Here is a 17,313-nt window from a genome sequence, read left to right as displayed (position 1 = left end):
TTTAAATATTATTTCTTATCTTTGAACGCAACCAGAAACACATGAGCTGCTTTGCATAGGCAGGTGCTAATTCATCTCATTCATAACCTTCCAGGCTATTGAATTTTACTCCTCTCTATAAAGATTTCAGGTTCTCAGATGCTGAGCTTGACTCTTGATATACCCAGGTCAGGGTGTAAATCATTAAAGAATCCACTGGCCTCATTGTCCCCTTTTGCATCCAAGTGGAAACGAGAAGGAAGAAAATTGAAATTAGTGATTCAAATTCCAAATTTTCAAGTGTTCTGTCAGGTTAAGGCTGAACCTCAGGGTCACTGGTGTGGTGATGCTGAGCCATCCTATTGTGCCCGGCTGGTCTTAAGGAGCTTTGGCCTAAAGAGGCACCACCGAGCTTTGGCAAAGAGCTGTCCTGAAATAAACACAGAACTGGGCGTGTGGACAATTCATTTTTTACTGCTGTTAAGCATCTTAGGCTGAGCCTGGACTTCATCGCTCTGTCACAAAAAAAAAAGATTGCAGGTAATGAGCTAATAACACTTCTCTTTCCCAGCCTGCTTTGCATCTTCAAAGCACTCCACAAGAACAAACTAATTAACTGTCCAGAGAAGAAGCTCATGACTAAGAGCTGAGAAACCATGTGAGTCAATGCACTTGCAACAGCTCTTTGCAGATTTCAGTAAAAACTCATTTTGGAGGAAGGTCTGTTTACTGGCCTGACTGGTCACACCGATCTCTGGCCACATTCCAGGGGTGTGAGCGGCGCAGATGGACCCAGCCCAGGAGAAGCCCCACCGACTTCAAAAGAGCATCACCCCGACAGGAATGCCCCAAAACCAACCATGTGGCTTCCTCCTTTTAATTTGTACGCGCGCTCGGCGCGAGTTGAAACTGCTGAGCTAACAGTCCCTCTGCAAACCTCTGCGAAATGAGGGCACATCCCTCTCTGCTCGGGAAGGTTTTATTTGTAAACAGCCTCTTTCCAAGACTTTTGGAAAAGGAACATTTGGCTTTGAGAGGTTTTCCATCTCAGATTTTTTGTCCAGGCCAGTGTTTCAAACACTTTGAAATCGCTACAAGCAGAATCATTCTGGCGAAGACTAAGAAGCATTTCTAGGGGATGGAAGACATGTCTCCTTCCTTGGACTGAGCATCTCATGGAGGTCCCATCACCTGTCTTGCTGCCCAGAGCACATCCTCTGTGGCCACCAAGTGGGGTTGGTTGTACCAAGGGCTCCATGGTGGAGCAGCCACAGCACAGAGGAGATCTCAGCATTGCTGGGCTGCAGATGCATGAACAATGCATGAACAATGCATCTGGATGTGCATTGAGTGTGTAGATGTGCGTCCTTATATGCAAGACAATACAAAGACTTGTATTCTTTCCAAATCAGAAAGAATACACTGTACCAGGGTGAAGAATTTCCTTGACGTACCCTTGGGTGCTACCAACCTGGGCTTCGAGCTGCATCTCCAGCTTGAGGAACTGTGCTGGAGTCCCAGCTCTCTTCTTCCTTGCTTTGGGCAAATTATTAAGCTGCCACAAGAATGTGACTTCTCTTGCAGGTCCTTGGCTTTTGGGGAATGTGGGTTACACTTACTTGAGCAAAATAGAGATGAGAACATCGTTTCCTTTCGATGGGTAAATGAGCTCAAAGACTCAGCCCTACAAAAGAATTTAGACATTTCAGGCCAAGAATTTTGCCTTGGAAACTCCTACCTACCTGGGTATATTTCCACCAGGAAATGTCCCTGGTGTGCCTCGGAGGCAGAACCTCTAAATGATGGACAAAATTAAACCCACTTCCCCCAGATCCTCAGCAAATTTCAGCCCAAAGGGTGTGGGGGAGTGCGGAGGAATAATACAGCTGTGGGAGGTGCCTGTCCAAGGGAGACACCCAATCCCAGGACACACTTTGGGGATTCCAGCCCCCATCTTCCAACACCTCAGTCCCAGGGATGCTGGGGTGTCCATGTACACCCACCCCACTGCCCGCCTGTTTTGTCTAAGGCATCAGAAAGCTCAATTTGAAACTGCAACTTCCACCAAAGGATTCAAGTTTCTTAAAGCAGCTTCTTTCTGTAGCCGTGACCCTCACATCTGTTAGGAAGGTGTTCTCTGCCAAATGCTTTTCTGTAGAGCACAGGGCCAAATTTCCAAAATCTCCGTCTCAGTGCACCAAGGTCTGGGAAAACATCGATGCAGGACTTTTGTGCCCATGAGAGCCCATGTCTTCGTGAAGCATCCACAACTGCTATTCATGCTGCATGGAGCCAACCACAGCCAGGAATTGTAGCAGACAGTGATTTCTTCCCGTCGGTTCCTCTCCTGGTTCATGGGCAGAAGCTTTGGGGACTTTTGCATCATTTTTCCCTCTTCCCGAAAGAGAAGTGCTTCTTTCTGAGTTGTTTATCATCTTGCATGCTGGGAGGTTGTCCTGCCCTTAGCCCAAGGGCCTGCAAATGCCAATGACTTCCAAAATCACAGTATCACAGTATTGCAGTATGTTTGGGATTGGAAGGGACCTGAAAAGATCATCTAGTCCAATCCCCCTGCTGGAGCAGGAACGCCTAGGTGAGGTCGCACAGGAACATGTCCAGGTGGGTTTTGAATGTCTGCAGAGGAGGAGACTCCACAACCCCCCTGGGCAGCCTGGGCCAGGCTCTGCCACCCTCACTGAGAAGAAGTTTTTTCTCAAATTTAAGTGGAACCTCTTGTGTTCCAGCTTGATCCCATTACCCCTTGTCCTATCATTGTTTGCCACCGAGAAGAGCCTGGCTCCATCCTCGTGGCACTCACCCTTTATATATTTATAAAAATTAATAAGGTCACCTCTCAGTCTCCTCTTCTCCAAACTAAAGAGCCCCAGCTCCCTCAGCCTTTCTTCATAAGGGAGATGCTCCACTCCCTTCAGCATCTTCGTTGCCCTGCGCTGGACTCTCTCCAGCAGTTCCCTGTCCTTCTGGAACTGAGGGGCCCAGAACTGGACACAATATTCCAGATGGGGTCTCACCAGGGCGGAGTATAGGGGAAGGAGGACCTCCTTTAGTTACTTTTCCTTCACAGTGGTGATATTTGGATGGCTGCAGTTAATCACAGGGCTCAGGAGCTTACAGGACTAATTGTCCCATTGAGCAAATAACCAGGAGCTGGTTCCCATCCTGCCACAGTGTTCCATCCAGGACTTCCTGGCTTTGCCCTGCCAGGTCACATAACATTGAATCACCCTCTGGAGATATCTATCTCTGCCCACTGCCAGGAGAGACCTGGAATTGAAATCAAGGCCATGAGTTCATCTAATAAGTGACGCTGGGATGAATCTGGACCTACGGCACCTGATTTACTCTGTATGTTGGAGTAGCAGCAAGTTGAGCCCTGGCTGGAGCTGATGGTCGCCAGGGATCCTACAGATGCATCTGGAGCCCAGCGATGCTGAGATCTCTTCTGTGCTGTGGCTGCTCCACCATGAAGCCCTTGGTACAGCCAACCCCACTTGGTGGCCACAGAGGATGTGCTCTGGGCAGCAAGGCAGGTGATGGGACCTCCATGAGATGCTCAGTCCAAGGGAGGAGACATGTCTTCCATCCCCTAGAAATGCTTCTTAGTCTTCGCCAGAATGATTCTGCTTGTAGTGATTTCAAAGTGTTTGAAACACTGGCCTGGACAAAAAATCTGAGATGGAAAACATCTCAAAGCCAAACGTTCCCTTTCCAAAATACGCTGGTCAAAAATATCACCAGAATTCAATAATTACAGAACTTAGCAGAAATTCGTATTCTGTCTGTTTAAGGTGTGGCATGGCACACAGCTGACAGGTCACAGCACTGCAACACCACCTGAAAAGTTATGATAATTGCTCTATTTTTGCAGCTAATCAACAGCATCTGGTTCACAGTGAAAGATCAAAGTGTTTCCCTGGATCAAAGTGTCCTGTCCTTGTCATGATATCAAAGTCAGATTTATTGCTCCATGCAGGCACAACCGTGTTTGTTTACCAGTGCAGATAAAAGGTACAAATGGCTCACAACTCTTCTGAAACCAGGACAGTGCTGTCAATAGAGTAATTTCAATATTGCACTGCGCCACAATCTAACACATCAGTTGCAGTGTGTAGTGCTAGAATTACAAACCGGCGTCATGTGAAGAGAGTATCAAATGCTGCAGCTAAGCCAACATTACAAAACAGAGCTCAAAGCCATACTCATATCAAACCAGGACATAGGAACTTGAATCTTCTGCCTCTCCATCAATTGCTGTAACCTCTGAGTTGTTGATAAGCGATGTGTTGCCTTCCTCTGCTGCTCTTCTCTCCACATCTGTGCCTTTTGTTTAAGGTCCAGCCTCAGAGACAAGCTGGGCAATTAAACCATCTTCTCTGTGCAGGTGCTGAGCTGCTCAGCAGCATCAGGCTTCATCAGCATCAACTCCAGCAGCTGCAGCAAACAGAGGGCAGAGATCAGGCAGGGATCGGGCAGGGGTGGTGGCATCTCGGGGCAGCAGTCAGGCACTTTGTGTCTGGCAGTGCACTTGAATAAATCTGCAGCAGACCAGCTTCTTGCATATTTATTTCCCGTGGGAAGACATGCAAAGAGAATTGCTGTGTAATGGGGATTTTCCCAGGCACGGGTCATGCCAGGTCTGAAGGCAATCCTGCAAGTTCACCCTTCAGCAGGCATTTCCACCTCTTCCAATTTCCAGCAGGCCCAAACTGGACCTTCCGTGGAACAGGGCACATACCCTGTGCTGGCTCCATGCAGTGAGAATACAAAGTGCAGGACCTTGGTCTTGGCCAAGGCGACAGTGCTTTGTGAGCAAAATCACATCCCTCCTCAAACATGTTAATATCTGACTGTGTTTTTGACCATCCACAGACTTAGGACCTAAGAACTGCCATCTGAGAGGATAAAACTGAAACTCAGAATTGCATCTGCCTTCCCTTTGGACCACCCAACCTGCTTCTCTGATGGGTCTTGTCCAGTGCCCTCAGGCTCCTCTAGCCCAGCACAGCCCTGAGCCCTCCGCTTCCTCTGACAGAGCACAGACTCATCCTGCTACAGATGAATGATACCCTAAAATGCATCCTCTGCTGTTAGGTGCTTGTGACCCAGGACAGCCCACCAGCTGGGACTGATACTCTCTACAATTACCTGATAGGAACACTCAAGATCATGGAGTCCAACCGTTCCCCCACCCCTGGCACTGCCCCATGTCCTGAGAACCTCATCTCCGTCTGTCCAACCCTCCAGGGATGGTGACTCCAGCACTGCCCTGGGCAGCCTGTTCCAATGCCCCACAGCCCTTTGGGGAAGAAATTGTTCCCAAGATCCAACCTAAACTGACCTCAGGATTTGAGATTGGGCCTCCCCAGCACCCAGCACAGGGATGGTCACTGCCCTGGGCCTGCTGGCCACACCAGTGCTGGTACAAGCTTTTTAGGACAAACTCCTGTTCTCCAGGTTGAACACCCCAGGTCCCTCGGTCGCTCCCATCACACTTGCACTCCAGCCCCTTCCCCAGTTCCATTCCCTTCTCTCAACTCACTCCAGCACCTCAAGGGCTTTCTAGGCTTATCCCAACTCCTCTTAGGTCTCAGCATCTCAGTGCTCCATGCACCAAAAAGAATGGATTACACCTGGGACTTCAGCTGAAACCTGGGCATGAGAGCACATGCAAAAGCAATGATTCAGCCATCACCGGGAAGCTTATTTTCCTTCCACTAAGTGCCAATAAAATGCTGCTTCCAGACAGCAGCTAAAGCCTCTTTCTTGCCATCCCAGAGCATTGTTGCCTGCTTTGTCAGCGGGACTTGTCTGATGGACATGGGTCATTGCATAGATGCTAAACTGTGCTTGTGGTGTATTAAAGACTTCATTGATGATTTAACACATCTGTGGAATCAGCATAAACCATGGCTGACTTTAACCAATTAAAAGCAATTGATAGTTATGAATTAACTGCTATAGGCAGTGATTCACAGGGCTAAGATTTTAAATGAAACTTGAAGTTTTATAAGGCGTTTAAAAATCATCATAAAAAACTTGCAAACGCCAGGTGCTTTCACGAACAATTGGACCTGCCCTGCAGAGGAGTGTGCTGAGGAAGGACATCACAACAACACGACAGCTTGGGACTCTGAAGATGAGAACTCCAGGTCTGCAAGTTGTTTCAAAATTCAACAGTTACATCCTTTTTCTCTCTTTTAAAACACAGCCTGTTGTCAGATCTTCAAAATATCAGAGGCTGTATTGCTTCATTTTTCCCCAGCCTGGGCAGTGGGGACTCTGTGTGTCAGCCAGGATCCGCTGTTGTCACGGACCTGGTGTTTGTGTCCTGCTGGTGCTAACACCCCCTCTCCAGCCCCAGAGGACTCAAACCTCCTGTGTCCTGCCCCTGTAGGGGCCACCTCAGATTTAGTGTTGTGTCCGATGGGGGGAAGCAGCACTCCAAGAGCTTCAAGATGGGGATGAGGACAACCTTCATTGCCTGTCACAACTGTGAGCAAGAGGTTCCACATCCCCATCTGGAGAGACACACTTGGCCCTGGCAGCATTTCAGCACCAAGAGCTGCCTCTCCATTGTCCCACAGGTCCTCGTGGACAACTCACTGCAGCTACATCATGGACCATAAAGCTGATAGCATGGGCACGTGAATGACCCTGGCTTCTTGGGACACAGCTTGGCCAGGGGGCATCCAGACAGCAATCCCAGAATCTCCTGTGCTGTCCAGAGCATGCCTGGCAGATGTGACCTGAACAAAGACATCAGCAAGCTGCTTCTGTTTGTAGCTGTATGGCAAGACCAGGCTCTACAATATTTGTATTTGAGCCTGGCTTTGCCTCTGCGCATGGTCCTGGGTCTTGACTGGGCAAAGAGCATTAGAGTGTCTTACAATCATCTCTGGTTTAACACAACCACAGCCCAGAACATCAGCTCAGTATTTTATCAGCACCTTCTTGGTAACAAATGCATCCTCTTCTGCACCCATTCCACGGTGTGGGGATGGTGGTACCCTGGGGAGGACCCTGGCATGGGGCTATATCAACAGACCATGAGGTGCACATACTTGTGAGAGATGGGCACAGGTCTGCTGGGGTCTGGGCTTGTGCAGGAGTGTTGGGTCACTCATTTGGAGCACAGGAGGGGGACGCTTTGTACCCCAGGTCGGCAGCAGCCTGCCATGTCCGAGCACGGCAGCAGCCTGCTCGCAGCGCAAAGCCACTGACACGGGTGGGAGAGGGCGCAGGGGAGGGTCGGTGGCAGGGCTGGGCGCTGACTCAGCTCTTCGGCAGGGCTGTGCCACCGAGTACGGGGCGCAGGAGGGAGGTGCCGGGCAGGGAGGGAGCGCGCGGGTTTCGGCCCCGGCGCAGGGAGCCAGGCTGGCGGGGGGCCAGCGCGCTGCCGGGACAGGCACCGCTGTGGGAAGCAGGGAGTGTCCCCAAACCCGCACCCTGGGCGCTGCCAGCCCCGCGGGGACGGGCAGAGCGGCTGCAGCACCTCTGCGCAGCACCAGCCCTTGTCTGCCAGAAAGGTTTTGCGGGTGGATCTTTGCAGCCCGGGAGAAGGGGATATTGTTTTCCAAGCCCAGAGCCATGCATCGGGCAGGGCGGAAATGTCACTTGACAGACCTTCGCCCAGCCACCCTCCAAGGGTTTCATGTCCCAGCACTACCACCCCCCTCAGCTCTCCCCTTTTGTCCCAATAAGGTATCACGTTCATCCTTCCACACCTCATTTTTGAGGAGGCAGGTGATGGGGGCTGGTTGCCCTCCATTTGCTGCCTCACTTAAGCTGAGGTTTCCCAGAGCCTTTCTCCCCAAAACCTGATGGCAGTTGTTGAAGTCAGGAAAACAAGTTGTGATCTGACAGGCAGCACAAAGGAGAAATCTGCAGGATGCCCCCGCATCACTGGGCCTGGGATGGGGAGGACAGGCAGACCCGGCAAGAAGGGAGACAAAAGGTCTTGCCAAGGGACAAAAACCTCTTGAAGGTCCGCCATCCTGTGTACCCATCCCCTTCACCACTGCGCTGGGAAATGCCTCGTGGATGCTGCTGAACAACAGGAAGGGACATCTTGCCCCAGGTCACACCATCCTGGTGTTTTCTGCTGGCTGACAGTGCAGATCCAGGCACTGTGAACACTTGGGATTATACATCTGATGTGCCCCCATGGGCATTGCATGTGGGAGTGTGCTGCAGAAGTGCCAACAGCTGGATGAGAGAGATCTGCACCCCTGAAAGGACAGATGAATGGTCTCTCCACACTGACTCATCTATGCCTGTTGTCAGAAACATGCAGAGGCAAATGCAGCTGATCTGGACCCTTTGGGAAGAGGAAAGAGTAGGGATTAAAGTGGCTTGGGAACAGGGCTTGCAGATAATCCATGGACGAAGGGGCTTGGAAGCTGTGCCCCATCCATGCTGTCCCACCGGAGGCACAGAGACGAGCGAGGGGGTTCTGATGTAGCAAAGCAGGAGATAAAGTGGCCATAAGTAGGCTTGCCCCAAATTGCAGTAGGAGAAGCAGGTCAGATAACCGAGGTCTGTTATAAAACCTCCCGAGGACTGCAGGTGTGAGATGCTGCGAGACAAGGGGACGTGTCCTGGGTGGTCGATGCATCCTCGTGCAGCCCAGGGAGCGGCTGTGCAGCTGCACTCACTCAGCCGAGCTCTGCTGGGACTGTCCTGGGGCTGTTCCCTCTGGGCTCGTTTGGGATGGAGACAACACCCACACCCCCTCACCATTCTCTTTATTTACAGACACAACATCAGCTGGGGGTGCAGAGATGAGGAACGGACCTTGCGAAGCATCTGCCCCCCAGACCACATGGTGCCTGCAGCAGCGTCTTTGCAGGCTCTGTGCGGTGGGAGGGCAGGTGCTGGCTCCACGACGTGGTGAAGCCAGCTGGGCGATTGAAAGGCAATACATGGAGCTTCCTTTGCCTTCCGAGTCATCTATTTCCACCGGCCACCAACCATGGTCTTGCCGCGGGCACCCTTTGCCCTGGAAGGGAAGCAGAAAAGCACAGGCAATAAGTTATTAGTGACTGTGAAAGGAGGGGGAAGATGGGTGCCATCGGAGGAGAATCAGGCCCTGCAAAAAGGACCAAGCCATCTCTGGTGGGTGGTCACTGCCCTATGAGGAAAAAGGTCTTTAGTGGTCCCAGGTAAGAGTCTGGGACCTCAGTCACTCTGTGTGTTTTGGGACTGTACAGGAACGAGCTCATGCATTTTGCAGGTGTTTCTAAGGAGCCCAAATTCCCTTCCCATGTTCCTCCCTCCCAAGGATCTTTCAGAGAAGAAATGAAGGAGCTGAATCTTGGCTGTGGATGGATAAGGGCAGCCGCAGGACCCTTCTCCAGGAACCAGAACCTGTGAGGCTGTTTCCAGCACCCACCACATCACTGTCCTCAACCAGCACCAGGGGAACGGGCACCACTCCGGGCATGGGTGAGCAGAGAGGAGGCGGCTCATGTGGACAGTGAAGGGCATTTCTGGCACATTACCCCAGGAGCCACCAGCCCAGCTCTGGGTGCCCATCCCCAGCCCTTCTGCTGGCCCTACATCAGCCCCAGTGTCCATGCAGCACACACACGGTGGGGGACACGGCACTCAGGAAATGCCTGTACTCACCCTTTGCTGCAGGAACAGGCCGTGTTGGGGCAGAAGAGAAAAGAGATTTGGTGTAAGTGGGGGGAGATGCTGCCAAATGTCACACAGGACAGGCTGAGCACCTCTTGTGCGAGATGGCAGGGTGGGATGGGGATGCAAGAGCAGCGCGGTGTTCTCAGGGATAAGGGCTAAACACCCATCTCTGCCCTCCTATGAAGGGTAACCCAGTCCTGTGCCAGGGACACGGGCACAGGGGCAGGCTCCCCTGTCCTTGCAGGGCTGCATAGCTGCCACCACCCATAGGAGTTCTCCTCCCACACAAGCTGGGATCACCAGCACTTTCTCTGAGATGCTGGGCAGAGCCCCCAGGGCTGGGGGCGGCTGGGGGGTGGCAGGACCCCATGGGACACAAGGTTCCCTGTGCAGAGGTGGGGTCATCCTGGGGTCCATCCCCAGCTGGGGTCTCTGGGGCAGGGGAAAGCTGATGGAGGTGGGAGGCAATGAGGTGTCTGTCAGTGGAGGCAAAGCAACACGGACTAAGGTCCCTGGGCCAGAGCTGCAGCTCCATGAACACTGGGCACCAGTGGGACCAGGGGCAGGAATGGAAAGGACAGGAGGTGGCTCTGCAAGGGTGCAGGAGAGTCAGGAGATACCCAGGGAGGGAGCTGGGGCCCGGGGAGCAGGGAGCTGGAAGGGCAGGAGGCGTCGAGGAAGGATGCTCAGCTCAACCAGACACTTACACTTTCTGGTGGTCACTGACACGGTTTCGGAGGACGTTGATCTGCAAGAGAAACATGGATGGATGGTGAGGCCGGGCAGGACGCTCCATGCAGGGGCAAGGGTTGGGGTGAAGGTGCATCACTGATCTCTGTTCCCTGGGGTTCTCATGTGGGGTTTAACACAGGGCTGTGATGAACAGGGCAGCAGGAAGCCTGTTGTGGCACAAAGCAAATGTCCCCAGGAGCTGGGAGGTCACAGGGCAACCACATGGACCCTTTCAGCAGCTGCCACATCCTGCAGCATTTCACAGCTGTGGGCTCACACAGGACAACTGGCAAGCACTGGGAGGATTGGTTTGATCCACGCTTATCTCCAAAAGGGAGGCAGATGTGGTTTTGCTGTGCAGAGCCTTGCGGGTGTCTGTCACCCCATGCACAAGGGGATCCTTTTCTGATGCAGCCAGTTTTCCTGCAACAGCATCACGAGCCAGACAACACGCCTTGTGTCCCACATGGGGAGCAGAAGGAGCAGCCAGGCACACGGAGGGCGAGCAAACCCACAGGAGGACCTCCTGGCTCACCTCGTATTTCTGCCGCTTGAACTTTTCCTGCAGGTCAAATTTCTCAGCCTCTAGGTCGCGGATGGTTTGCCAGAGCTCCTTGGCCTTTTCCCTGTGGGAAGAGCTGGCTGGTGTCAGTGCAGAAAACGGATGGGGCTCACAGAGACGTCACTGCAGGGGACAGGGCAGTGATGCCACCCGCTGCCCCAGGATGGGTCTCTGCAGGCTCTGTGCACACCCAGGGGTGCATTGGCCAGTCCCAGGTGGGGACGGAACACATGGGTGGGAGGTTGGGATACATGGGACCTGCATGTCCCATGCATGTGAGCATGGCTCCCTCTGATGGCCAGCAGCAGCCTGGCAGCGGTGGCCCAGCAGAGCCACCGAGCCCATGTTCCCGGTGGGGTGTCACAGCCCATCTCCCAGCTGTGCCACCACCTCTTGTCCAGGTTGCAAGCTCTGCAAAGCCATCGCCGGCCCAGGGTCCTGTCCCAGGAGGTGGGACCCAAAGCAAAGCCCCTGTCCTGGACATCCCTCCCGCAGCCCGTGCTCACCTCAGCTTGTCTTCACTGAGGTGGTCAATGTTCAGGGGCTTCCGCCGTTCACTGAGGATCTTCTTCTTCTTTTCCCGCTCCGTTTGCCTCTTCCCACCCTTTTTCTCTGACTGAGGAAACCATCAGTCTGTCAGAGGGAAGGAAATCTGCCCAGCTTTTGCTCTGCCCCTGTCCTTAGCTCTGCCCCCAACACCCTCTGTTTTTGGGACTCCAGAAGCACATGAGGTCCTCAAAGAAATTTTGGCAATAGTGGACAAGACACCCCTCACACCCCATCCCTGTCCCAGAGCCAGGAATGAGGCCAGCATGTGGCCTCACTTTGGTCCTCTGACCTCTGCCATGACCCAGCTCTGGTGGCCTTTCTTCTGCTGCTTGTAGCAACCACAGTCTACCAGCACTGAGAATGTGCATGGTGCTGTGGGGCCAGCCCACTGTCAAGCCCTTCGCAGGAGCACCAGTGGCTTCATTGCAACCGTCTGGGGTGGGATCACACCTTTTGCATGTAACCTCCAAAATGCAGCATGTTGGACAAAGCTTTCTTCTTCCGTGCTTCTTCCTCAGCCCTCTTCCGTGCCTCCTCTTCCTCTTTGCGAGCTCTTTCTTCCTGCCAGGACCAGGAGTGGGTCAGGAGTGGATAGATGGAGACCTCATGGACTGTCTCGCATGCAGCACACAGCTCGTGCTCCTGTGTGCTTGTGCTCCCCAAGACCACCCCAAGCCCCCCAGCCCTGGAGGGACACTCACGGCCATGCGGGCTTGGCGCTCCTTCTCCCTCTCACTGCGAATCCGCTGCTGCTCTGCCCTCTCTGCTCGACGCTGCTCCTGCAGGAGGAGAGGACGTTGGCTTGGACACCCCAATCTGCAACCTCCCTGTCCCTAGGGACACATCCCTGACCCCAAAAGCCCTGAGAGCCCCAAGAGCACATCTGCTGCTCCCACATCTCCCAGGAGAGCACATGAACCAGAGCCTGCAGAGGAAGGTGTGTGTTCATCAGTCAGCCAGACTAGTGGCTTCCCAGCATAATGGTACAAAACCTGGATCAAATCTCAGTCTCTGACTTGCAGGGACATGGGATGTCTCAGGTCTTGCGGTTGGGACTGTGAGGAAAGGATGGTGTTTGCCCACAGGGATGGTAATAACGGTGGCAGGGGGGGCTTTGCAGACATACAATCCTGTCCTTGAGGGAGATGAGCTCCTCTTCCTCCTTCTTCCTGCTCTCAAAGTGGGCTTCGATGAGGGCCTGCAGTTCATTCAGGTCCTTCTCCATGCGCTTGCGGTGGATGTCCTGCACCAGACAGAAACAGCACTGATGGCTATGCTCCCACCCACGAGTGAAGCCCTCCAGGAGCTGCAGAGATCCTGGACACCGTGTGGAGGAGCGATGTGAGGGGATCACCTCGTGGGGGTTGACCCTGAGTGCACTACTCACATCAAAATCCAGTCTCTCGCCATCTGGGATTTTGGGAGGCACCAGATTTGGCATGAAGACCCTGCAATGGAAGGTGAGCAGGAGGATGGTGAGCCTGCAGCAGATCCCTGGGACAGGCCGATGCTTTTCATCCATGCATTGATCTGCCCAGCCCTCCCCTCTGAGCCTCGGAGCCCCCTGGGGATGCAGAGTGGGCACATTTTGAGGACAAGGAAGTGTAGTTGTTGGAGGTTGCCAGCTGGACAGGCTCAGAGGAAGACCTCTGGTATTCCCAGGAAACACTGCAAGGTGCCCAGATGGCTGGAATAACTCTGCAAGCTGAAGGCAACCTTGGCCACAACCCTTTGCCAGGCACCCTGGGGCTGGCAGGTACCCCCTGCTCACCCAAAAGAGGACAGAGGAACAGTGTGCTCCAGTGTGACCTGGCACAGGGAGCTGGAAACCATCCTCATCCTCTGTGGGCTTGAGGGAGGGCAGGAGGTGCTCAGTAGGGGCACATAAAGACACAAAGGGATGAGGAGATCACAGCTGAGGGCAGATCTGCCTCCTGGAATGGAGCAATCCAGTGTTCCATGAGGACCTGCAGCCTCCTGGCAATGGTTCACAGCCCCTTTTCTTCAGGCAGGTGTTCCTGTCACGGGGATGCTGGCACTCATGCAATGCCTGCCCCATGCTAGCCATGGCCAGGAGCAGGTTGGAGAGGTGAGAACCTGGCTGTGCCATGGACCATGTACCCCAGGCAGGGGTGCACGCAGATTTTTACCAGCTGCAGGGCCACAGGACGGCTGGGCCTCCTCCAAGGAGCACACAAATGCTTCAAGACTTCATTCTTAGGATCCTCTTCATATTCTATGTTTATCTGCCTGTTTCTCTCCCTTTTTCTATCCATACCCAGGTCCTCACCCTGCTTTCATGCTTTTGAGGCCCCCTGTCCCATGCCCTTTGTGCATCGTGGTGCTAAGTCCATCAGACGAAGCCTCTGCCCTGGTGCAGCTTCTAGTTCAGACCTTGCACCAGAGAAAATGCACCAACACTTACTTGGGCTTTGGCTTCGATTCACCTGCGGGTCCCCGGGAGCAGGAGAGAAAGACAATGTTAGTGTCACAGAGGCGTTTGCGTTCACACCTTGACCCAAACCCCACAACACTAAGCTGAGCTCAGCACAGACTGCTCTGGGGATCACCCTCCAGCAAACAGCCACCCAGTGGGGTGTCCATCTGTGTGACAAAACCCAAGACTCATCTTCATGCTCCTGGTCGAGCAGATAGGTGTTTGGTACCTCCTTACACAGGTGAAAGGATAGTCCCTCCCACCCCAGAGAAGAACGAGGACGGATACTTCACCTTCCCCAGGCTCCTTCTCTCCATCCCCCTCTCCACCTGTGGAAAACATGATGCTTTGGCTCCCAAAGGCCAGTCCTGCCATGCCCCCTGCCCAGCCAGGCTGTTCCCCTCTGCTTGTGCTTGTGCCTACCACAGCTCCATCCCCTCAGGATGAACCAGGAGAGATCAGGTCCCTCATGGACATCCCTCACCCACAGACGGACCAGGAGAGCCCCAGATTCTCTCCAGGAGGAACCAGACAAGCTTTGCAATAGCTTAGGCTGGGAAAGCAGTAATACTACCCTCTCCATCTGTATTTTGGGTGATCTTCTTACCTAGACAGCACAAAGCCATCCCTCCTGCAGACCACCTGCTGCCCCAGCCCTGGTGGAGGATAGGCCAGGGCAGCTTTGCCCCATTTAGCACAGATTTTCTCTCTTCAGCAGCCAATGAATTCAAGACTGAAAACCTCAGTGGGACCAGTGCCTTGGGAGACTGGGATCAAGACTGAAACGGCAAAAACCTGTCCCTCCTCCATTCCCGCTTTACCTTCTTCTGGTGCTTTCGTTTCATCTTCTTGTTCTGTTTCAAAAGCAATGGGCAGAATATGAGCATCGATGGGTGAAGGCAGCCACATCCCCCAAAACAGAGGGGTCCCAGGACCCTGACTCGGGGATCTGAGCTGGCCCCACCAGCCGTGACAGCACAGGGACATGCATCAGACAACCCCATTGGCACCACAGAGGTCTCATGAAGCCCAGTGCTCTTCGGATGGTGAGACACAATGAAGCATGACCCCAGCTCTGCAAATTCCCCCTTTAAGGCTACAGGAACCTTTTGGTGGAACACGCTTAACTCGTTTTTGGCATTATTTCAAAGTGCTGGACACAAACTGATCAGCAACCAGCAGAAAAAAAAACACGTTATCCTCATGCTTGCAGGGCCAAAGCACTCGGTAGATCAAGAAAGGGCAGCTCAGCTTTGACATCCTCCTTACTGGAAACCACAGATCCAGGAGCGAGCTGCCCATCTGTATTGCTGGCCCATTGTCACAGACCATGCTGGGACATGCCAGACCCTGCCAGGAACCCACTGAAACAGAGCATGGCTCCATTCAAGCCATGAGAGCCCACTGCCAAAGCCACCACACACCTTCTGCCTTGGTTTCTTCGGTTTCCTCCTCCGCCTCCTCTGCTTGTTCTTCCTGACCTGTGGAATAATGTGCAGCATGAGTCCAACAGCCCCCGCTCCCTCTGCTCCCTGTGGACCGCGGTACCAGGACAACGGTGGCATGGAACCAGGCGAGAGACCCGTGGAGACACAGCCACAGGAGAAAGAACCAGTGGCTCAGATAGCAAAGGGCTTCGCTCTAACCTTTACCCAAGGTCTCTGTGCTTGGGCAGGGGAAAAACTAAAATTAAAGGATTTATAGCCACTTCCTGGTTTGTCTCTCATTCCCTCTCCTGCTATCCATACTCTCAGAGCCCCAGATGGGGGAGTGATTTCTATTGTTCTCCCCTAACCAGCAAAGAACAAGCCTGGCTGGCATTAGAAAACATGCCTTCAGCACCTTCATGATCTCATTTATGACACTGTTGGAGCGTTTTTCCACTGGAGGGAGCAGTATCCCCACAAGAGTCCTCCATTGGAGTCAGAGTCTGGGGCCCACAGGTCCTGGGAAGACTTGTGGTCCCAGAGCAAGAGAAAAGGAAAGAAAGAGAAGATAGCAAACCACATTTGGTCGATAGATGTAAGAGAGAAGCCACAGACACAGGAGCAGATAGACACACACAGCACAGCAGGGTGGGAACGGGGGAGTGCAAGAAGCAAGAAAGGTAAGTGGAAGAATGAAAGAAAACCATTTCCCAACTAGGGAGAGGCAAAAGACACACCGATCCACAACAATTCACAGCAGCAGTGGAGAGATGAAATAAAGAAAGGTACAATAACTACCGTCTTCTTCCTCTATCCATTCTTCCTCTTCTGAGCCAGGGAGGAGGGAAAGGAATAAGCACAGAGGTTAGTTGGATGCCATAAAGCTGTGGGGTGTAGCTATGGTGTGCATGAGACAAGGGCTCTAGCACTACGGTAGGTTCCCCCTTGTGCCTCCCTTTGCTTTTGACGTTCAGGACGGTTTGCTGTGCAGCAGTCCAGGTGCCTGGCAGCGTCCTGGAGCTGCAAGAGGCTCAGCAAAACCCAGCCCCAAACCTAGCTCCCAAACCCAGCCCCAAACCCAGCCCAGCTGTGCCCCAGAGCAGCTGTGTGCATCATGGCTTTTGCTTCTTCATGGGATTGAGGCAATTGGAGGCTTGTGCTTGAGCATCATTCATTTACATTCAGTTGAGGCTCCAGCACCCGTTGAGTTATTGGGTTCACACCTGTGCCAGTGCCCAAGTCCAACATTGCCATTCGTTTCAAGTCAAGGGGTCACTCCGACATAATAGATCCCAAGAAAATGCAGGCTGGGTTTGATCCTACTGATGTTTCAGATGGAGAAATCTAGAATATGGTCACATCTGCATGTCCTGGTCATGATTTGCCTGTTGCAGTCAAGGAGCCACACCATAACCCACTCAAGAAAACACTAACAGCCCTTGTCTTTGGTCCTCACACCCACGTGTGAAACACCTACCTTCTTCCACGTACTCCTCTTCTCAGAGCACACGTGTGGACAGGAGAGAGGGAAGGGAAAAAGACACACGTTATTGAAGCTGCTCTGATCATTTCTTAGCTTCGGCCGCAGGGCAGCGGTAGATGCTCCCCAACCTCTTACCTTCCTGCTCCCTGCAAAGCACAACACAAATATGCAGAGTTAGAGAGATGTGCTGCAACAGGGCACGTGTCTATCAGCGAGGCCAAAGGGGAATTTGAAATCTCCTCCATGTTGGCTCCCGTTTTTGGTAGGAATGGGCGGTGGTCACTGGGCAGGCTGCTGGGTGCCACACTGTGAGGTGGCAGAGGGGACAGGACAAGACCCAGATCACCCGTAGGCTGTGGACACAGGAGCTAAGTGCTCAACCAACACTTTGACAGTGGTCAGAGTTCAACACCATTTTGCAGCCTGAGAAGATCAAGTGCCCATGGCCTGCAATCCTAGAAAAGGGCATCTCGCATCCCACCTT

At 53.1% G+C, this 17,313-nt stretch overlaps 1 protein-coding gene across 3 annotated transcripts; it reads right to left on the bottom strand.

Annotated features, from left to right (window-relative positions):
* Positions 1 to 8,727: 8,727 nt before the first annotated feature.
* Positions 8,728 to 16,887, bottom strand: TNNT2 (troponin T2, cardiac type). Of its 3 annotated transcripts, XM_065038281.1 has the most exons (12): positions 16,145 to 16,174; positions 15,344 to 15,400; positions 14,741 to 14,773; positions 14,213 to 14,248; positions 13,908 to 13,929; positions 12,870 to 12,930; positions 12,609 to 12,725; positions 12,184 to 12,261; positions 11,933 to 12,043; positions 11,440 to 11,549; positions 10,907 to 10,997; positions 8,728 to 10,387 (listed from the first exon to the last, which is right to left on the bottom strand). In XM_065038281.1, the coding sequence occupies exons 6-12, from the start codon at positions 12,921 to 12,923 to the stop codon at positions 10,343 to 10,345; spliced, it is 606 nt and encodes a 201-aa protein (XP_064894353.1). In that variant the 5' UTR covers positions 12,924 to 12,930; positions 13,908 to 13,929; positions 14,213 to 14,248; positions 14,741 to 14,773; positions 15,344 to 15,400; positions 16,145 to 16,174; the 3' UTR covers positions 8,728 to 10,342. The 3 variants fall into 3 exon arrangements, with proteins under 3 accessions (XP_064894353.1, XP_064894354.1, XP_064894356.1); XM_065038282.1 differs by lacking the exons at positions 14,213 to 14,248; positions 16,145 to 16,174 and adding an exon at positions 16,824 to 16,887; XM_065038284.1 differs by lacking the exon at positions 14,213 to 14,248 and having other exon boundaries at positions 16,145 to 16,163.
* Positions 16,888 to 17,313: the final 426 nt, after the last annotated feature.

This window comes from Columba livia, chromosome 22 (assembly GCF_036013475.1).
Source record: "Columba livia isolate bColLiv1 breed racing homer chromosome 22, bColLiv1.pat.W.v2, whole genome shotgun sequence".
NCBI lineage: Eukaryota > Metazoa > Chordata > Aves > Columbiformes > Columbidae > Columba > Columba livia.
The sequence above is the reverse complement of the archived record's forward strand: the minus strand, read 5'-3'. Positions and strand labels throughout refer to the sequence as shown.